The following is a 22,132-nucleotide window of genomic DNA, read 5'->3' as shown; positions in this document are numbered from 1 at the left end:
GAGTCTCGTTCGCGACCACAGAATCTCCTGTCTGTTCCTCTAACCATTGAGTCTCCTATCACTATCGCTCTCCTATTCTCCCCCCTTCCCTTCTGAGCCACAGAGCCAGGCTCAGTGCCAGAGACCTGGTCACTGTGGCTTTCCTCTGGTAGGTCGACCCCCCCAACCGTATCCAAAACGGTATACATATTATTGAGGGGAACGGCCACAGGGGATCCCTGCACTGTGCGCCTGTTCCTTTTCCCTCCCCTGACGGTCACCCAGCTACCTTTATCCTGTAACTTAGGTGTCACTACTTCCATATAACTGCTCGCTATCACCCCCTCAGCATCCTGAATGATCCGAAGTTCATCCAGCTCCAGTTCCCTAACGCGGTCTGCGAGGAGCTGGAGTTGGGTGCACTTCTCACAGGTGAAGTCAGCAGGGACACAAGTGGTGACGCTCTCTAACTCACAAATTAACACAATAAACCAAATTGCTTCCGAGCCAAAGTCAGGTTTTAAGAGGCAATAATGTTATGATGATGAAGGCTTCAGTTCACTTGACAGTTATCAGCTCAAGCCTGGATGTTGTCCAAGTCTTGCTGCATATGGACATAGACTACTTCAGTATCTGAGGAGTCGCGAATGTTGCTGAACATTGTGTAATCATCAGCGAACATCCCCACTTCTGACCTTATGATGGAGGGAAGGTCATTGATGAAGCAGCTGAAGATGGTTGGGCCTGGGACACTACCCTGAGGAACTCCTGCAGTGATGGCCTGGGACTGACATGATTGACCTCCAACAACCACAACCATTTTCCTTTGTGCTAGATATGATGAGCTGAACTACAAATATTTGTTCCTTTTGTTGTGCTTTTCTGCTAACAGTCTGCATCGGTGGGGGGGAAGGGGGTTGATTATTCTGGCTTGACAAATGCACAGATTTTGTGTAATGCTTTGAGTACTACAAGTTTGGGCTTTTATAGATCCCTTTCCCACCACTCTCCCCACTGGATGGTCTAACAGTTCTTTCCATAAACAGATCTTGGATGTAACATGCACTTTTTTTTTTACTGTTCTCAGTACACACTGTATTAGCCAGGTGCATAACAACGATCATAATTACAGTCACCTGGATTAAATTTGTGCCAGCAATCTTTCTTTCTAATATTAGCTCAATTATATATCACCTTAAAGTAAAATACGGATTAAGGCACTCACAAGTTACAAATAGAAACCTAGGGACAGGAGGAAACCATTCAGTGCCTCGAGCCTGTTATGCCATTTGATCAGATCATGGTTGATCTGCACCTAAACTCCATTTACCCACCTTTGTTCTTTATTCCTTAATCTCTTCACCCAACAAAAATCTATCAATAAAATAAAATCAAAATACTGCAGATGCTGGAAATCTGAAATAAAAACAAGGAATGCTGGAAATACTCAGCAGGTCTGGCAGCATCTGTGGAGACAGAAACAGAGTTAATGTTTCAGGTCAGTGACACTTCATCAGAACTGGAAAAGGTTAGAAAAGAATTAGGTTTTAAGCAAGTGAAGGGGAGGGGGTGGGGGAGAGAACAAAGGGGAAGGTGATTGATAGGGCAGGACAGATTAAATAACAAAGCAGTCCTGGGACAAAGGCAAAGAGTGTGTTAATGCTTGTGGTGAAAGATAAAGCATTAGTCCAGACAGAGTGTTAATAGTGGAATAAAGAGCAGCTCTGACTGCATGAAAAACAGGAACATGGTTAAAAAAAAAAATTCAAAAAAGGCCAGTCATGCTCTGAAGTTATTGAACTCAATGTTCAGTCTGCAAAGCTGTCGAGTGCCTAATCGAAAGATCAGGTGCTGCTCCTCGAGCTTGATGTTCACTGGAACACTGGAGCAGGCCAAAAACAGAAACGTGGGCATGAGAGTGGGGTGCTGGGGGTGGGGGTGGGGTGCTGAGGGTGGGGGTGGGGGTGGGGTGCTGGGGGTGGGGTTGCTGGGGGTGGGGATGGGGTGAGGGTGGGGGTGGGGGTGGGGTGGTGGGGTGGTGGGGTGGGGGTGGGGTGGTGGTGTTGAAATGGCAAGCGCCCAGAAGCTCGGGTCATGCTTTCGGACTGAGTGGAGGTGTTCTGCAAAGTGGTCACCCAATATGCACATGGTCTTCCCAATATAGAGGTGACCGCATTGTGAGCAGCGAATATACTAAATTGAAGGAAGTACAAGTAAATCGCTGCTTCACCTGGATTCAACACTTCCCAGCCTCTCACCATTGAAGAAATACTCTGTATTTCTGTTTTTCCTACCAAAGTGGAGAACCTCACATTTCTTCAGATTGTTCTCCATCTGCCAAATTTTTGCCCACTCACTTTCCCATCCACCTCACAACTCACACTTCCACCTAGTTTTGTGTCATCTGCAAACTTGGAAATATTTAATTTAATCCCTGCATCCAAATCATTGATGTAGATTGTGAACAGCTGGGGCCCAAGCACTGATCCTTGTGGTACCCCACTAGTCACAGCCTAACAATCTGAAAATGACCCATTTATTCCTAGTCTCTGAACCCAATCTCAATCCATGCCAGTATATTCCCCCCAATCCCATGTGCTCTAATTTTGTTTACTAACCTCTTGTGTTGGACCTTATCAAAAGCTTTCTGAAAATCTAAATATACCACATCCACTGGTTCCCCCTCATTTATTCTGCTAGTTACATCCTCAAAAAACACCAACAGGTTTGTTAAACACGATTTCCCTTTCATAAGGTTCTGTTAGATTGGAAAATAGTGAATGTAACTCCTTTATTCAAAAAGGGAGGGAGACAGAAAGCAGGAAACTACAGGCCAGTTAGTTTAACATCTGTCTTAGGGAAAATGTTAGAAGCTATTATTAAAGACATTATAGCAGGGTATTTAGAAAAATTCAAGGTAATCAGGCAGAATCAACATGGTTTTGTGAAAGGGAAATCATGCTTAACCAATTTATTGGAGTTCTTTGAGGGAGTCACATGTGCTGTGGACAAAGGGGTTAGAGTTAGGATTTTGTACTTAGATTTCCAGAAGTCACTGGACTGGTAGCCCAGAGGCCCAGGCTACTGCTCTGGGGACAAAAACAAGAAATGCTGGATTCACTCAGCAGGTCTGGCAGCATCTGTGGAAAGAGAAGCAGAGTTAACGCCTCGGGTCAGTGACCCTTCTTCGGAACTAATGCTCTGGGGACGTGGGTTCGAATCCCACCACAGCAGATGGTGAAATTTGAATTCAATTAATAAAATCTGGAATTAAAAAGCTAGTCTCATGTGACCATGAAGCCATTGTCGATTGTTGTAAAAACCCATCTGGTTCACTAATGTCCTTTAGGGAAGGAAATCTGCTGTCCTTACCTGGTCTGGCCTACATGCGGCTCCAGATCCACAGCAATGTGGTTGACTCTTAAAATGCCCTCTGAAATGGCCTAGCAAGCCACTCAGTTCAAGGGTAATTAGGGATGGGCAATAAATGCTGGTCTAGCCAGCGACGCCCACATCCCATGAACGAATAAAAAAAAAGGTATTTGATAAGGTGCCACATCAAAGGTTATTGCAGAAAATAAAAGCATGGATAAAAGATTGGCTAGCTAACAGGAAACAGAGAGTAGGCATAAATGGGTCATTTTCTGGTTGGCAAGATGTAATGAGTCTTGTGCCACAGGGATCTGTGCTGGGACCTCAACATTTTACAATTTATATAAATGACTTAGATGAAGGGACTGAAGGTATGATCGCTAAATTTGCTAATGACACAAAGATAGGTAGGAAAGTAAGTTGTGAAGATGACATAAGGAGGCTACAAAGGGATATAGATAGGTTAAGTGAGTGGGCAAAGACCTGGTAAATGGAGAAGAATGTGGGAAAGTGAGAAATTGTTCATTTTGGCAAAAAGAATAAAAAAGAAGCATATTATCTAAATGGTGAGAGATTGCAGAGCTCTGAGGTAGAAACATAGAAACATAGAAAATAGGAGCAGGAGTAGGCCATTTGGCCCTTCAAGCCTGCTCCACCATTCATTATGATCATGGCTGATCATCCAACTCAGTAACCTGTTCCCGCTTTTCCCCCATATCCTTTGATCCCTGTAGATCCAAGAGCTAAATCAAACTCCTTCTTCATACAATGTTTTGGCTTCAACTACTTTCTGTGGTAGCGAATTCCACAGGCTCACCACTCTCTGGGTGAAGTAATTTCTCCTCATCTCAGTCCTGAAAGGTTTACCCTGTATCCTTAGACTATGACCCCTGGTTCTGGGCTCCCCCACCATCGGGAACATCCTTCCTGGATCTACCCTGTCAAGTCCTGTTAGAATTTTATAGGTTTCTATGAGATCCCCCCTCACTCTTCTTAACTCCAGTGAATATAATCCTAACCGACTCAATCTCTCATCATATGTCAGTCCTGTCATCCCAGGAATCAGTCTGGTAAACCTTCGCTGCACTCCCTCTATAGCAAGAACATCCTTCCTCAGATAAGGAGACCAAAACGGCACACAATATTCCAGGTGTGGCCTCACCAAGGCCCTGTATAATTGCAGCAAGACATCCCTGCTCCTATACTCGAATCCTCTCGCTATGAAGGCCAACATACCATTTGCCTTTTTTACCGCCTGTTGCACCTGCATGCTTACCTTCAGTGACTGGTGTACGAGAACACCCAGGTTTCGCTGCATAGCCGTTCAGATAATAATCTGCCTTCCTGTTTTTGCTACAAAAGTGGATAACCTCACATTTATCCACATTATACTGCATCTGCCATGCATTAGCCCACTCACTCAACTTGTCCAAATCACCCTAAAGCCTCTTTGCATCCTCCTCACAACTCACCCTCCCACCCAGTTTTGTGTCATCTGCAAATTTGTAGATATTACATTTAGTTCCCGCATCTAAATTATTAATATATATTGTGAATAGCTGGGGTCCGAGCACCGATCCCTGCAGTACCCCACTAGTCACTGCCTGCCATTCGGAAAAAGACCCATTTATCCCGACTCTTTGTTTCCTGTCCACCAACCAATTTTCTATCCATCGCAATACACTACTCCCAATCCCATGCACTTTAATTTTACATGCAAATCTCTTATTTGGGACTTTGTCGAAAGCCTTCTGAAAGTCCAAATAAACCACTGGCTCCCCCTCATCAATTCTACTAATTACATCCTCGAAGAATTCTGGCAGATTTGTCAAGCATGATTTCCCTTTTGGAAATCCATGCTGACTCTGTCCGATTCTACCACTGTTCTCCAAGTGCTCTGCTATAAAATCTTTGATAATGGACTCTAGAATTTTCCCCACTATTGACATCAGGCTGACTGGTCTATAATTCCCTGCTTTCTCTCGACCTCCCTTTTTAACTAGTGGGGTTACATTAGCTACCCTCCAATCTGTAGGAACTGTTCCAGAGTCTATAGAATCTTGGAAGATGACCACCAATGCATCCACTATTTCTTGGGCCACTTCCTTAAGTACTCGGGGATGCAGATTATCAGGCCCTGGGGATTTATCGGCCTTCAATCCCATCAATTTCCTCAACACCATTTCTCTACTAATACTGATTTCCTTCAGTTCCTCTCTCTCACTAAGCCCTGTGTTCACCAACATTTCTGCTATGATATTTGTGTCCTCTTTTGTGAAGACAGAACCAAAGTATGCATTTAGTTGGTCAGCCATTTCTTTGTTCCCCATAATAAATTCCGCTGTTTCTGACTGTAAGGGACCTACATTTGTCTTCACCAAACTTTTTCCTTTCACATACCTATAGAAACTTTTACAGTCAGTTTTTATGTTCTCCGCAAGCTTGCTCTCGTACTCTATTTTCCCTTTCTAAAACCAAGAGAGTGTGGGAAAATGGCGCACTGACACGGAACACAAAAGTCCGAGTGTATCGAGCCTGTGTCCTCAGTACCTTGCTCTATGGCAGCAAGGCCTGGACAACGTATGTCAGCCAAGAGCGATGTCTCAATTCATTCCATCTTCGCTGCCTCCGGAGAATACTTGGCATCAGGTGGCAGGACTGTATCTCCAACACAGAAGTCCTCGAGGCGGCCAACATCCCCAGCTTATACACACTACTGAGTCAGCGGCGCTTCAGATGGCTTGGCCATGTGAGCCGCATGGAAGATGGCAGGATCCCCAAAGATACATTGTACAGCGAGCTCGCCACTGGTATCAGACCCACCGGCCGTCCATGACTCCGCTTTAAAGACGTCTGCAAACGCGACATGAAATCCTATGACATTGATCACAAGTCGTGGGAGTCAGTTGCCAGCGTTCACCAGAGCTGGCGGGCAACCATAAAGGTGGGGCTAAAGTGTGGCGAGTCGAAGAGACTTAGTAGTTGGCAGGAAAAAAGACAGAGGCGCAAGGGGAGAGCCAACTGTGTAACAGCCCCGACAAACAAATTTTTCTGCAGCACCTGTGGTAGAGCCTGTCACTCTAGAATTGGCCTTTATAGCCACTCCAGGCGCTGCTCCACACACCACTGACCACCTCCAGGCGCTTACCCATTGTCTCTCGAGATAAGGAGGCCAAAAATGAGATGAGATGAATCAATCCCTTGGTCCTCCTTTGCTGAATTCTAAACTGCTCCCAATCCTCAGGTCTGTTGTTTTTTCTGGCAAATTTAAATGCCTCTTCCTTGGATCTAATGCTATCTCTAATGGGTGGCACAGTGGCGCAGTGGTTAGCACTGCAGCCTCACAGCTCCAGCGACCCGGGTTCAATTCTGGGTACTGCCTGTGTGGAGTTTGCAAGTTCTCCCTGTGTCTGCATGGGTTTCCTCCCGGTGCTCTGGTTTCCTCCCACATGCCAAAGACTTGCTGGTTGATAGGTAAATTGCCCCTAGTATAGGCAGGTGGTAGGGAAATATAGGGACAGGTGGGGATGTGGTAGGAATATGGAATTAGTGTAGGATTAGTATAAATGGGTGGTTGATGGTCGGCACAGACTCGGTGGGCCGAAGGACCTGTTTCAGTGCTGTATCACTGAACTGAACTAATTTCCCTTGTAAGCCATGGTTTGGCTACCTTCCCCATTTTACTTTTGCGCCAGAAAGGAATAAACAATTGTTGATGTTCATCCATGCACTCTTTAAATGTTTGTCTTTGCCTATCCACCATTATCACTCGAAGTAACGTTTTCCAATCCGTCATAGCCAACTGGTGCCTCATACCTTCGTAGTTTCCTTTACTAAGATTCAGGACCCTAGTCTCAGAATCAACTACGTCACTCTCCATCTTGATGAAGAATTCTATCATATTATAGTCGCTTGTCCCCAAGATTGTCACTAGATTGTCAATTATTCCTTTCTCATTACACAATACCCAGTCCAGGATGGCCTGTTCTCTAGTTGGTTCCTCAACGTATTGGTCCAGAAAACCATCCGTATACACTCCATGAATTCCTCCTCTACGGTATTGTGACTAATTTGATTTGCCCAATCTATATGCAGAGTAAAGTCACCCATAATTACAGATGTTCCTTTATCGCATGCATCTCTAATTTCCTGTTTAATGCCATTCCCAATATCACCACTACAGATTGGGGGTCTATATACAACCCCCACTAATCTATTTTGCCCCTTAGTGTTTCTCAGCTCTACCCATACAGATTCCACATCGTCAGAGCTAATATCTTTCCTCACTATTGTGTTAATTTCCTCTTTAACCAGTAATGCAACTCCACCGCCTTTTGCTTTTTGTCTGTCCTTCCTAAATACTGAATATCCCTGGATGTTCATTTCCCATCCCTGGTCACCTTGCAGCCATGTCTCTGTAATCCCGACTATATCATACCTGTTTACATCTATTTGTGCGATTAATTCATCCATTTTGTTGTGAATGCTCCGCACGTTAAGGCACAAAGCCTTAAGGCTTGTCTTTTTAACATTACTTGTCCCCTTCCCATTATTTTTCACTGTGGTCCTGTTTGATTCTGACCCTTGATTTCTCTGCCTATCACTTTTCTCATTCCCCTTACTGTCTTTTGTTCTTGTCTTTGATCCCCCCTCCTCTGACTCCTTGCAAAGGTTCCCATCCCCCTGCCATTTTAGTTTAAACCCTCCCCAACCACTCGAGCAAATACTCCCCCTAGGACATCAGTCCCGGTCCTGCCCAGGTGTAACCCGTCCAGTTTGTACTGGTCCCACCTCCCCAGAACCGGTCCCAATGTCCCAGGAATCTAAAACCCTCCCCCTCACACCATCTCTTCAGCCACGTATTCATCCGATATATCCTGCTATTTCTACTCTGACTAGCACGTGGCACTGGTAGTAATCCTGAGATCACTACCTTTGAGGTCCTACTTTTCAACTTACTTCCTAACTCCCTATATTCTGCTTTTAGGACCTCATCCTTTTTTTTACCGATGTCGTTTGTACCAATGTGTACCCCGACCATTGGCTGTTCACCCTCCCCCTTCAGAACGTCCTGTAACCGCTCTGAGACATCCTTGACCCTAGCACCAGGGAGGCAACATACCATCCTGGAGTCTCTTTTGCGGCCACAGAAACGCCTATCTATTCGCCTTACAATTGAATCTCCTATAACTATTGCATTCCCACACTTTTTACTCCTCCGCCGTGCAGCAGAGCCAACCGTGGTGCAACGAATTGGGCTGTTGCTGCTTTCCCGAGTGGCCATTCCCCCCAAAGGTATCCAAAGCAGTAGATCTGTTTTGCAGGGGAATATGCAGAGGAATCTGGGTGTCCTAGTGCATGAACCGCAAAAGGTTAGTATGCAGGTACAGCACGTAATTAGGAAAGCTAATGGAATGTTATCGTTTATCGCGAGGGGAATTGAATACAAAAGTAGGGAGGTTATGCTTCAGCTATTCAGGGCATTAGTGAGATCACATCTGGAGTACTGTGTACAGTATTGGTCTCCTTATTTAAGGCAGGATGCTTAGTTTAGTTTAGTTTAGAGATACAGCACTGAAACAGGCCCTTCGGCCCACCGAGTCTGTGCCGACCATCAACCACCCATTTATACTAATCCTACACTAATTCCATATTCCTACCACATTCCCACCTGTCCCTATATTTCCCTACCACCTACCTATACTCGGGGCAATTGCTAATGGCCAATTAACCTATCAACCTGCAAGTCTTTGGCATGTGGGAGGAAACCGGAGCACCCGGAGGAAACGCACGTAAATGCATTGGAGGCAAAGAACAAAGAACAGTACAGCACAGGAACAGGCCATTCGGCCCTCCAAGCCTGCGCCGATCTTGATGCCTGCCTAAACTAACACCTTCTGCACTTCCGGAGACCCTATCCCTCTATTCCCTTCCTATTCATGTATTTGTCAAGATGTCTCTTAAACGTCGCTATCGTATCTGCTTCCACCACCTCCCCTGGCAGCAAGTTCCAGGCACTCACCACCCTCTGTGTAAAAAACTTGCCTCGCACATCCCGTCTAAACTTTGCCCCTCGCACCTTAAACCTATGTCCCCTAGTAACTGATTCTTCCACCCTGGGAAAAAGCTTCTGACTATCCACTCTGTCCATGCTGCTCATAACTTTGTAAACCTCTATCATGTCGCCCCTCCACCTCCGTCATTCCAGTGAAAACAATCTGAGTTTTTCCAACCTCTCCTCATAGCTAATGCCCTCCAGGCCAGGCAACATCCTGGTAAACCTCTTCTGTACCCTCTCCAAAGCCTCCACGTCCTTCTGGTAGTGTGGCGACCAGAATTGCACGGAATTGCTCAGCATAGTGGGGAAAGTCTTTGCTCGAGTCGCTCTGAACAGGCTCCAGAAGCTGGCCGAGCGCGTCTACCCTGAGGCACAGTGTGGCTTTCGTGCAGAGAGATCGACTATTGACATGCTGTTCTCCCTTCGTCAGATACAGGAGAAATGCCGTGAACAGCAGATGCCCCTCTACATTGCTTTCATTGATCTCACCAAAGCCTTTGACCTCGTCAGCAGACGTGGTCTCTTCAGACTACTAGAAAAGATCGGATGTCCACCAAAGCTACTAAGTATCATCACCTCATTCCATGACAATATGAAAGGCACAATTCAACATGGCGGCTCCTCATCAGAGCCCTTTCCTATCCTGAGTGGTGTGAAACAGGGCTGTGTTCTCGCACCCACACTTTTTGGGATTTTCTTCTCCCTGCTGCTTTCACATGCGTTCAAATCCTCTGAAGAAGGAATTTTCCTCCACACAAGATCAGGGGGCAGGTTGTTCAACCTTGCCCGTCTAAGAGCGAAGTCCAAAGTACGGAAAGTCCTCATCAGAGAACTCCTCTTTGCTGACGATGCTGCTTTAACATCTCACACTGAAGAATGCCTGCAGAGTCTCATCGACAGGTTTGCGTCTGCCTGCAATGAATTTGGCATAACCATCAGCCTCAAGAAAACGAACATCATGGGGCAGGATGTCAGAAATGCTCCATCCATCAATATTGGCGACCACGCTCTGGAAGTGGTTCAAGAGTTCACCTACCTAGGCTCAACTATCACCAGTAACCTGTCTCTAGATGCAGAAATCAACAAGCGCATGGGTAAGGCTTCCACTGCTATGTTCAGACTGGCCAAGAGAGTGTGGGAAAATGGCGCACTGACACGAAACACAAAAGTCCGAGTGTATCAGGCCTGTGTCCTCAGTACCTTGCTCTACGGCAGCGAGGCCTGGACAACGTATGCCAGCCAAGAGCGACGTCTCAATTCATTCCATCTTCGCTGCCTTCGGAGAATACTTGGCATCAGGTGGCAGGACTATATCTCCAACACAGAAGTCCTTGAAGCGGCCAACATCCCCAGCTTATACACACTACTGAGTCAGCGGCGCTTGAGATGGCTTGGCCATGTGAGCCGCATGGAAGATGGCAGGATCCCCAAAGACACATTGTACAGCGAGCTCGCCACTGGTATCAGACCCACCGGCCGTCCATGTCTCCGTTATAAAGACGTCTGCAAACGCGACATGAAATCGTGTGACATTGATCACAAGTCGTGGGAGTCAGTTGCCAGCATTCGCCAGAGCTGGCGGGCAGCCATAAAGACAGGGCTAAATTGTGGCGAGTCGAAGAGACTTAGTAGTTGGCAGGAAAAAAGACAGAGGCGCAAGGGGAGAGCCAACTGTCCAACAGCCCCAACAAACAAATTTCTCTGCAGCACCTGTGGAAGAGCCTGTTACTCCAGAATTGGCCTTTATAGCCACTCCAGGCGCTGCTTCACAAACCACTGACCACCTCCAGGCGCGTATCCATTGTCTCTCGAGATAAGGAGGCCCAAAAGAATTCTAAGTGTGGCCTAACTAAGGTTCTGTACAGCTGCAACATTACTTGCCAATTTTTATACTCTATGCCCCGACCGATGAAGGCAAGCATGCCCTATGCCTTCTTGACTACCTTTATCCACCTGCGTTGCCACTTTCAGTGACCTGTGGACCTGTAAGCCCAGATCTCTCTGCCTGTCAATACTCCTAAGGGTTCTGTCATTTACTGTATACCTCCCACCTGCATTAGACCTTCCAAAATGCATTACCTCACATTTGTCCGGATTAAACTCCATCTGCCATTTCTCTGCCCAAGTCTCCAACCGATCTATATCCTGCTGTATCCTCTGACAATCCTCATCACTATCTGCAACTCCATCAACCTTTGTGTCGTCTGCAAACTTACTAATCAGACCAGTTACATTTTCCTCCAAATCATTTATATATACTACAAAGAGCAAAGGTCCCAGCACTGATCCCTGCGGAACACCACTATCTGGGATGGGCGGACTGTGTTATGAGGAAAGATTGGACAGGCTAGGCTTATATCCGTTGGAATTTAGAAGAGTAAGAGGCAACTTGATTGAAACATATAAGATCCTGAGGTGTCTTGACAGGGTGGATGTGGAAAGGATGTTTCCCCTTGTGGGAGAATCTAGAACTCAGGTCACTGTTTAAAAATAAGGGGACACACATTTAAGACAGAGATGAGGAGGAATATTTTCTCTCAGAGGGCTGTGAGTTTTTGGAATTCTCTTCCTGAAAAGGTGGGGGAAGCAGAGTCTTTGAATATTTTTCAGGCGGAGCTAGATAGATTCTTGATAAGCAAGGGGGTGGAAGGTTATCGGGGGTAGGTGGAAATGTTGAGTAATCAGTTCAGCCATGAACTTATTGAATGGCAGAGTAGGCTTGAGGGGCCGAGTGGCCTACTCCTGCTCCTAATTCGTATGTTCCTATGTCCTGTTATCACATCCTTTATTATAGATTCTAGCATTTTCCTTATGACTGATGTTAGGCTAACAGATCTGTAGTTCCCTGTTTTCTCTCTCCCTCCTTTCTTAAATACTGGGGTTACATTTGCTACCTTCCAATCTGCAGGAACCATTCCAGAGTCTACAGAATTTTGAAAGATGATCACCAATGCATCTACTATCTCAACAGCCACCTCTTTTTACACTCAGAAATGCACATCATCAGGTCTCGGGGATTTATCTACTTTAAGCCCCATTAATTTCTCTGTACTATTTTTTTTACTAATATTAATATCTTGCAGTTCATTGTTTACACTAGTCCCTTGATTCTCCATTATTTCTGGGAGGTTTTTAGTATTTGTTTAGTTTCTCTGCCATTTCCTTATTCCCCATTATAAATTCTCCTGACTCCACTTATAATGGACCCACATTTGTTTTTGCTAATCTTTTACTTTTTAGATACCTTAGAAGCTTTTACAGTCCATTTTTATGTTTCTCACTAGTTTATTCTCATATTCTATTTTGCCTTTCTTAACCGTTTTTCTTGGTCCTCTTTTGTTGAGTTCTGAAATGCTCCCAACCTCAGGCTTACCATTCTTTGGCAACTTAATACGCCTCTTCCTTTAGTCTAATACAATCCTTGATTTCTTTTGCTAGCCACAGTTGGAACACTTTACTTTCTGGGTTTTTATGCATTAAAGGAATGTATTTTTGTTGTAATCTATGTATTAGTTCTTTAAATGTTAGCCATTTCCTGTCCACTGTCATACCTTTTAATGTAATTTCCCAATCCACCATGGCCAATTTGCCCCTCATACTTTCATAGTTTCCTTTGCTTAGATTTAAGACCCTAGTTTCTGATTGAACTACATCACTTTCAAACTTCATGTAAAATTCTATGATATTATGGTCACTCTTTCCTAAAGGCTCCTTTACAACATTATTAATTAGCCCTTTTTCATTGCACAATACTAGATCTAAAATAGCCTGTTCCCTAATTTGTTCTTCAATGTACTACTCTAGAAAACCATCTTGCATATATTCCAAGAATTCGTCCTCCACATTAGCAAATAAAGTTTACCCAGTCTAATAGCCACTAGTAATAACTCCATGAGACAGTTTGTGTCTGCAGCTCATCAAGTTTATTTGTAACACTCCTCGCATTAACACACATTCCAACATCATGCTTGCTGGCTTTGTTATTTTCCTCCACCTAATTTCTGTCATTTTTACAGTATTTTTCGCCGTTTTTCCCTTCTAAGTTCTATGCACCTTGTTTCTCCTTTATGTTGCTGTGTGTTGGTATCCCTCCCCCTTTCAAATTAGTTTAAAACCTCTCCCATGGCACTAGCTAACCTCCCCTCAAGGACATTGGTCCCAGCCCTGTTCAGGTACAACGTGCCTTACTTGAACATATCCGTCCTGGCCCAGAATTGGTCCCAATGCCCAGGAATCCGAAGCTCTTCGTTCTGCACTACTCCAGCTGCACATTCATCTGCACTATCTTCCTATTTCTGCACTCACTAGCACACAACACTAGGAGTAATCAGACGATTACCACCTTTGTGATCCTGCTCTTTAATCTTTTTCCTCACTCCTGAAACTCTGCCTGTAAAACCTCAACACTTGTCCTACAAATGTAATTGTTTCCAACCATGGAACACGACCTCTGGCTGCTCCATTCCTCTTGCTGGAATATCCTTTACACTGGCATCAGGGAGACAATACATCATGTGACAGTCAACTTCTGTAGTTGCAGACATGCCTGTAGATCCCCCATTGAGAGACTGCACTTCTACACTCTCTGGTGCACCCCACCCCCCACAACGGTGCAGCTGAGTCTCTCACTGTGCTGTGCATTTGTTTCTGACTGCACATCCCCAAGTCGTCATCACCCTAACTGGTACTTGACGCTGAATGCAGATTTGTGAGCATCACATTCCCAGGAGTTTTCTGCACTGGCACATGTTCCTCCTAGTCTGCCTGGTCGTCACTGTTGTGTATTTCATGGTTTAAAACAACGGGCTGAATTTTACAGATCCCCTGACATCGGGGGTCTTGGTGGGAGGCGGGGGGTGGGGGTGGGGAAAATACCTCTGGGAGAGGCCCGCCACCACGGGCCTTGACGCCAGGATTGTCTGGCCTGATATTGCCGGCGATGGCGAGACCTTGTGGCGGCCTCCCTGTCACTCAGCGATGGAAGCCCAATTTAAATATTTAAATAAATTTAAATAAATGAATTAATTAGCTTCACGATCCCACCGTCTGTCCCATTGTGATATTCGTGCTGGTGGCCTGCACTCCCATGCCTTCGGATCCCTGTCTGGGGAACCGAGGCGGTACACTGGTGGGGAGCAGCAGGTTAGTTTTTCAGTGCGGGGTGGGGAGAGCAGGGTCAAACTAATATCATTGGTGCAGGGGATGGTGGAAAGGGATATCGTGCAAAGTTTATGTACTTTGCGGGGGGGAGGGGGAAGATCAGGTGGACAAGGTAAGTGTTCTGGGCGGGGAGAGGGCAAGTAATTAATTCTATGGTTATTGCGGGGGCTGGGAGAGGGGCAGGATAAATTTATTACATTTTTAAAAATCAGTTCTTCTTTAAATATTTAAATTGAAATGTAGGGGTCGAAGCCCTTTAAAAATGGTGTCAGCGCCTTCGCAAAGCCAGCTGACGCCTTTGCCCGTCTTCAGGGTGGGCGGTCCGCCCTGGCTATTTAAATGAGCCACTGTGCTGAATATCGCGGCAGCTGTGCGACATGCAGCCCGCGCGGCAGACCGCCATTGCTTTCACCTGCCGCCAATCTCGGAGGCGGGACTATAAGTTTCAGCCCAACATGTGGACTCCCAGAAAGCAGGCATTATTGAACAAACTTTATTTACACCACCTAGAGAGGGCAGCAGAGAGGGCAGTATAACAAAATGCTCAGTTATTACAATATACTACACTCCCTCCCAACTTAAAAAAAATGTATACAGTAAATGTAAAATATACCTGAACATAGTTTCCCAGAATACAATAACAATACCTGAAATTTTACAGGTCGGGTTACGTGCTTGTTGTTACTGCAATCACAACTAAAACATATATAACCAATATTTCCAGAGTAACTTACACGTAAAAATAAATTTGTTTCTTCTTAACATCAGTATGTTTTTAACACAAATATCATAATTTGACAAGAAGTAATGAAACGAACAACTTATTAACTGACCAGGCTAAACTAACTGCCTTTGCTCCATGACCTGGTCAGTTATCCTCTGTGACCCTCTGTCCTGTCAAAACCTTCCCTTTTGTTATCTCTTGCCCCACCCCTGCTTTACTTGCTTATAATCTTTTACATTTCTAACCTTTGCCAGTTCTGATGAAAGGTCACTGACCTGAAATCTTAACTCTGCTTCTCTCTCCACAGATGCTGCCAGTCCTGCTGGCCCCCCATTTTACTTTTATTTTTAGTTATTTTTTTCTTTTTTTGTGTGTTTATTTTATTTTATTTCATCTTAGTTTGTTCAGTTTGCTTACCCACTGTTTTTTTTCATGTTTGTACTTGTGGCTGTTCAATTTTCAGTCCATTAACACCCTATCTGTACTAATGCTTTGTCTTTCAACACACCATTAACATATTGTTTGCCTTTGCTCCATGACCTTCTGGTCAGCTATTCTGTGACCTTGTCCTATCTACACCTTCTCCTTTGTTATCTCTTGCCCCACCCCCACTTTACTTGCTTATAACCTTTTACATTTCTAATATTTGTCAGTTCTGAAGAAGGGTCACTGACCTGAAACGTTAACTCTGCTTCTCTCTCCACAGATGCTGCCAGTCCTGCTGAGTATTTCCAGCATTTCTTGTTTTTATTTCAGATTTTCAGCATCCGCAGTATTTTGCTTTTATTATCGAAACTAAAGGGTACAATTTTAAAGGGATGCAGGAACAGAGAGATCTGGGGATATACACACACAAAATTGGAGGTGGCAGAACAAGTTGAGAAAGTGTTTGAAAAGCATGTGGGATCCTTGGCTTTATAAATAGAGCCACAGAGTATAAAAGCAAGGAAGTTATGCCAAGCATTTTAAATCACTGGTTCAGCTCCCATTGGTTATTGTGTTCAATCCTGGGCACCACGCGGAAGAAAGTCTTTCCAGTGACAGGAGAGTCAATAAAACAGAGGACACTTTTAACATAATTGTCAAAAGAAAAGGGGGAGATGAGGAGAAATATTTCTATGCAGCGAGTTGCTGCGATCTGGAATATGCTGTCTGAAAGGATGGTGGAAGCAGATTCAATAGGAACTTTCAAAAGGGAATTAGATAAATAATAGAAAAGGAAAAAAAAAATCAGGGCTATGAGGAAACAGCAGAAATAATTGGATACAGCCATGACAGTAAGGATGGACTGAATGGCCTCCTTCTATACTGTAAGATTCTATGAATAAACCTTTATATGAAAAAAAGCTTCAGCCTCCCCCTTCATTTTCTCATGAACATCCCTGGTGTTGACCGTAGTCTTACTGGTATGGCTGGCAAAGAGAGAATATGGGAATACAATGGCAGTCAACATAAAATGGAACCCAAAAATCTTTGACTGGCAGGGGGAGATGGTGGCATAGTGGTAATGTCACTGAGCTAGTAATCCAGAGGCCCAGGTTAATGCCCTGGGGACTCAGGTTCAAATCCCACAATGGCAGCTGGTACAATTGAAATGCAATTAATTAATAAATTCAATTAATTAATTTAAAAATCTGGAATTGAAAGCAGGTCTCAGTAATGATGGCCATGAAACTATCATCGATTGTCATAAAAACCCAACTGGTTCACTGATGTCCTTTAGGGAGGAAAATCTGCCGTCCTTACCTGGTCTGGCCTACATGTGACTCCAGACCCACAGCAATGTGATTGACTCTGAAATGCCCTCTGAAATAGCCTAGCAAGCCACTCAATTCAAGGGCAATTAGGGATGGGCAACAAATGCTGGCCTTGCCAGTGACACCCACATGCCATGAAAGAATAAAAGAAAGTAAGTGGGGAATAAAAGGCAGGGTGGGTCCTATTAAGAGCAAAGAGAGTGATAGATGTTTAAAAGCGCAGGGCAAGGCTAGAATGCTTAATGAGTACTTTGTATCAGTGTTTATTAAGGACGAGGAATCTGACAAAATATTGGTTGAAGTGGAGATGATAGGAGTAATGGACGAGGTGAAAATTGAGAGGCAGGATGTTCTGGAAAAGCTAGCTAGGCGAAGAATGGATTATTCACCTGGTCGATGGTTTGCATCCCAGGTGGCTGAAGGAAGTACGGATGGAGATAGTGGAAGGGCTTGCCATAATCTTCCAATCTTCTGTAGCTACGGGGGAGATGGCAGAGGATTGGAGAGTGGCAAATGTGACATCTTTAGTCAAGAAAGGGTCTAAGAACAGCCCTAATCACTGCAGGCCAGTCAGTTTAACATTAGTGGTGGGTAAGATCTCAGAAACAATAATCAGGGGAAAAAAAATCAACAGGCACTTTGAGAGGTTTGAGTTAATTAAGGATTGCCAGCACAGATTTGTAAAAGGCAGATCATATTTGACTAATCTAATTAAATTTTTTGATGAAGTAACAGAGAAGGTTGATGAAAGGAATGGGGTGGATGTTGTCTTTATGGATTTTAAGAAAGCGTTTGACAAAGTACCACATAAAAGGCTGGTTAACAAAATTGAAGCTCATTGAATAGGAGGGTCTGTGATCGCCTGGATAAGAAGTTGACTTAGGGCAGAAAACAGTGAGTTGTGGTAAATGGTTGTTTTTCAGACTGGAGGATGGTAGACAATGGTGTTCCCCAAGGGTCAGTGCTGGGACCACTGCTTTTTTGAGATATATAAATGACTTGGATCTTGGAATACAGAGTGGGATTTCAAAATTTGCCGATGACACCAAACCTGGAGGTGTAGCAAACAGTGAGGATGATACCAATTGACTGCAACAGGACACAGATAGGTGAGCAGAATGGGCAGACAAGTGGCAAATGAAATTTAATACAGAGAAGTGTCAGGTGATGCATTTTGGCAGAAGGGATTTGGAGAGGTATTATAGACATAATGACACAGTTCTAAAGGGGCCTGGGATGCATGTGCATAGATCTTAGAAGATTACATAACATTTTGAGAGAGTGGTTAGCAAAGCATGTGGCATCTAGGGCTTTATGAATAGAGGCATTGAGTACAAAATTAGGGAGGTTATGCTGAACCTTTTATAAAGCTCTGGTTAGGTCCCAACTAGAGTATTGTGTCCAATTCTGGAACCACATTTTATGAAGGATATGAGGGTCCTTGAGAGGGTGCAGAGAAGATTAACCAGAATGGTTCCAGAGATGAGGGATTTTAGCTACAGGGTTTGGTTGGAGAAGCTGCTGTTGTTCTCCTTGGAGCAAAGGAGATTGAGGTAAAGCCTGGCTACCCAACCTGAACACGACCAAACCCGACTACGTGTCGGGTTCGGTTCAGGTCGGGTCGGGTCTTTATTCGGCGTCCAGCATTTGGGCTCAGGTTAGATCGGGCTGGACTGTACTGTTTAGTTTAGTTTAGTTTAGAGATACAGCACTGAAACAGGCCCTTCAGCCCACCGAGTCCGTGCCGACCATCAACCACCCATTTATACTAATCCTACACTAATCCCATATTTCTATCACATCCCCACCTGTCCCTATATATTTCCCTACCACCTACCTATACTAGGGGCAATTTATAATGGCCAATTAACCTATCAACCTGCAAGTCTTTGGCATGTGGGAGGAAACCGGAGCACCCGGAGGAAACCCACGCAGACACAGGGAGAACTTGCAAACTCCACACAGGCAGTACCCAGAATCGAACCCGGGTCCCTGGAGCTGTGAGGCTGCGGTGCTAACCACTGCGCCACCCTATTTTGTCTGTTTTGTTTCATATTGTTTTTGTTTTAGTCTATGATCTTTTTCTGTTTCAAAAATATGTTTGTTATTTTCAGGTCGGGTTGGGCATTAAAAACAATTTAAAAACTCAGGCCCGGGTTGGCTGTTGTTGAGTCGGGCCGGGTCAGGTTTTAATTTTATACCCGAGCCAGGCTTTAGATTGAGGGGAGACTTGCATGATTAAGACAGGTTTAGATAAGTAGACAAAGAAAAGATGTTTGCATTAGCTGATGGTACAAGGACTAGGGGACACAGATTGAAGGTTTTGGGCAAGAGATGCAGTGAGGAATGTGAGGAAGAACTTTTTTACGCAGCGAGAGGGAATGACCTGGAACGCATTGGTATGAGGGTGGTGGAAGTGGAGACAATCAATGGAAAGAAATTGGATGGGTACTTTAGGGAAATAAACTTGCAGGACTACAGGGATAGAGCAGGGCAATGGGACTGACTGGGTTGCACTGCCGAGAGCCAGCATAGACTCGATGGATCGAAAGGTCTCCTTCTGTACAACAAATGACTATATGACCCTATGGTTTGTAAATTCACCAGTTGGCCTGGGAATGTTAATAAATGAGCCACCAGACTACAATAACCAGCTGTATAACAAGCTTCACTCAGTACCCTAGGTGACACGTTGGCGAAACTCCAGTTTTTTTTATTGTTAGTTCTTAGGATGTGGGCATCACTGGCCAGGCCAGCATTTATTGCCCGTCCCTAATTGCCCTTGAGAAGGTGGTGGTGAGATGCCTTCTTGAACCGCTGCAGTCCATGTGAGGTAGATCTTGATGCTTGTGGGCACAGACTGCTTCATTATCAGAAGAGCAGTGAAAAGAACTGAACACTGTGCAGTCGTCCCCTCCAGGTTGTAATCCATGTTATCTTGCAGAATGCAAAGCATGTAACTGCCCTTTCTATCATATCACCGGAAAACTGCCCAGATCATAACTTTCTATATTTTGTTTTTGTTTTCTATGCTCCCAAACCCTATCGTAATGAGTACAAATATCTACAATTCTTGGGAAATAACATTTAGTTTTGAAATAACAGCAATATTTCCTAAATAACAGAAAGTACCTGTAAACATATGGTCCTCGTTGTGCAACAACAGGTTTCTCTCCACGGAGAATTGCTGCTGGGTTCACGATATGGAAGAAATAGACGGACATGTAGAATGGAACAGGTACATCTTGCCAAACCGTATAAGCAAACCCATTGCTGGGGTCAATCTGAACATTCTAGATCCAGAAACAATCACAGATTAACATCCAAATTACTATCTGGAAGCAGGCCATTCGGCTATTTACCCTCCATATGAGCAGTGTCCCAATCCCATGTTCCAACCCTGTTCCCTTTCCCTTTATCTGCCTTTCCTTCAACCGTCTGACTAACCTGCTTCATAATTTGTCCTGCAATGTGGCTGGAAGTGGAGGAGGAAATAGAGGAGAAGGAGGAAGAGGACGAGGAGGGGAGAAGAAGATGAGGAGCAGGAGGAGGAAGAAGAAGGAGGATAGCCAGGAAGGGCAAGGTCACTAGGGAGACGGTGGCAAAGTGGTAATGTCACTGAACTAGTAATCCAGAGGCCCAGGCTAATGCTCTGGGGACACAGGTTCAAATCCCACCTCGGCAGCTGGTGGAATTTAAATTCAATTAATTAATACAAATCTGGAATTGAAAGCTAGTTTCAGTAATGGTGACAGGAAACTATCAACAATTGTCATAAAAACCCATCTGGTTCACTGATGTCCGTTGGGGAAGGAAATCTGCCGTCCTTACCTGGTCTGACTCCAGAACCACAGCAATGTGGGTGACTCTTAGCTGCCCTCTGAAATGGGTTAGCAAGCCACTCAGTTGTCAAGGGCAATTAGGGATGGGCAACTAATGCTGGCTTTGCCAGTGGTGCCCACATCCCATGAAAGAATTTTAAAACGTCTCACCAGCTGCCAGAGAATTAAGTCAGAAAGTGCCCCAGCTGGGGGCTAATATCACCAAACTCCTCCTGATCCAATTCACCCCTTCACTGTAGACTCTGTTCTATTCCAGAAAGCTAGTTGGTGAAGCACAGAGCTGGAGCCAATCTTTATAAACTTTTATATTTATTTACAAAGTTACACATTGCAAGCATACAACCACAGTTTTGGTCAATGTCTAGTTACAAGGGCTCAAGTGAATCCCCAGTTATTGCCCACCACCTGCATTCTTTTCAACACAATTCATTACAATTAACAGATTCTTTTCTCTCTCTTTAAATAAAAATTGGAGTTTATATGCATAAACAAAATTTTCAAAACAAATTAAATCAAAAACCTCCATATTCTGTACAAAGCATTACATTGTGAGATGCTTTCCTCTAGGACCCCTAACAATTTTTTCATACATGCATTTCCTTTTGTAAAACAATCAGACAGTTGGTGATTTGGATCCACCCATTTAATTTTAGAGATTTCCTTTCTGTCCAGCATTTGTTTCAAGCCAGCAAGGTGAACTTGTAACCTCACTCACACTTTTCATGGAGTGTACACTATCTCACAATGAACAATTATCTACATGACACTCAATGGGCATACTATCTTCAGGACATCCATTATACGGAATTTCACTTAAAATATCTGACAAATAGAGTCCCATATGCATTGCCTCCACAACAGCCAGTGTTTCAGCAGCCAAAGTATTTTTAACAACCCTTTTTATTTTCTTAGCTTCCCAAGCTGTGTCTTCTCTAGATATAACATCATCCTTCTGTGAAGACCTGTCACATTTAACCAAGATGTGAATAACACTCTCTAAATAGGATTGTGATTGAAAGTTATTCCAAACCTACTCTGCTGAATATCTAAACTAATAAATTTAAAAGCCCCAAATGCCTGACTCCCAATCTTAAATTCTTCTCTAATCTTATTAATTACACATTTCTCAAATTCTGCAGAATCAGCCAAAGCCGTGCTGTGCTCCTCGTGCTCCGTCGGAAGCTGGGAACAATTCGGGTGCCCAAGACCAGCATGTGTGCAGGAAATTTCTCCAGCTGCA

At 44.3% G+C, this 22,132-nt stretch overlaps 1 protein-coding gene across 1 annotated transcript in view; it reads right to left on the bottom strand.

The window, feature by feature from the left end:
* The window catches only part of LOC137383041 (scavenger receptor class B member 1-like), a 305,179-nt gene extending 284,779 nt beyond the window's left edge, over positions 1–20,400 (bottom strand). The window contains 1 exon segment of the mRNA XM_068055640.1: positions 20,183–20,400. Coding sequence (XP_067911741.1) covers positions 20,183–20,400 — 218 coding nt within the window.
* Between the last annotated feature and the right edge of the window lie 1,732 nt (positions 20,401–22,132).

The sequence above is a fragment of the Heterodontus francisci genome, chromosome 23, assembly GCF_036365525.1.
Source record: "Heterodontus francisci isolate sHetFra1 chromosome 23, sHetFra1.hap1, whole genome shotgun sequence".
NCBI classification, from domain to species: Eukaryota; Metazoa; Chordata; class Chondrichthyes; order Heterodontiformes; family Heterodontidae; genus Heterodontus; species Heterodontus francisci.
This window is presented reverse-complemented; position numbering and strand designations above follow the sequence as displayed.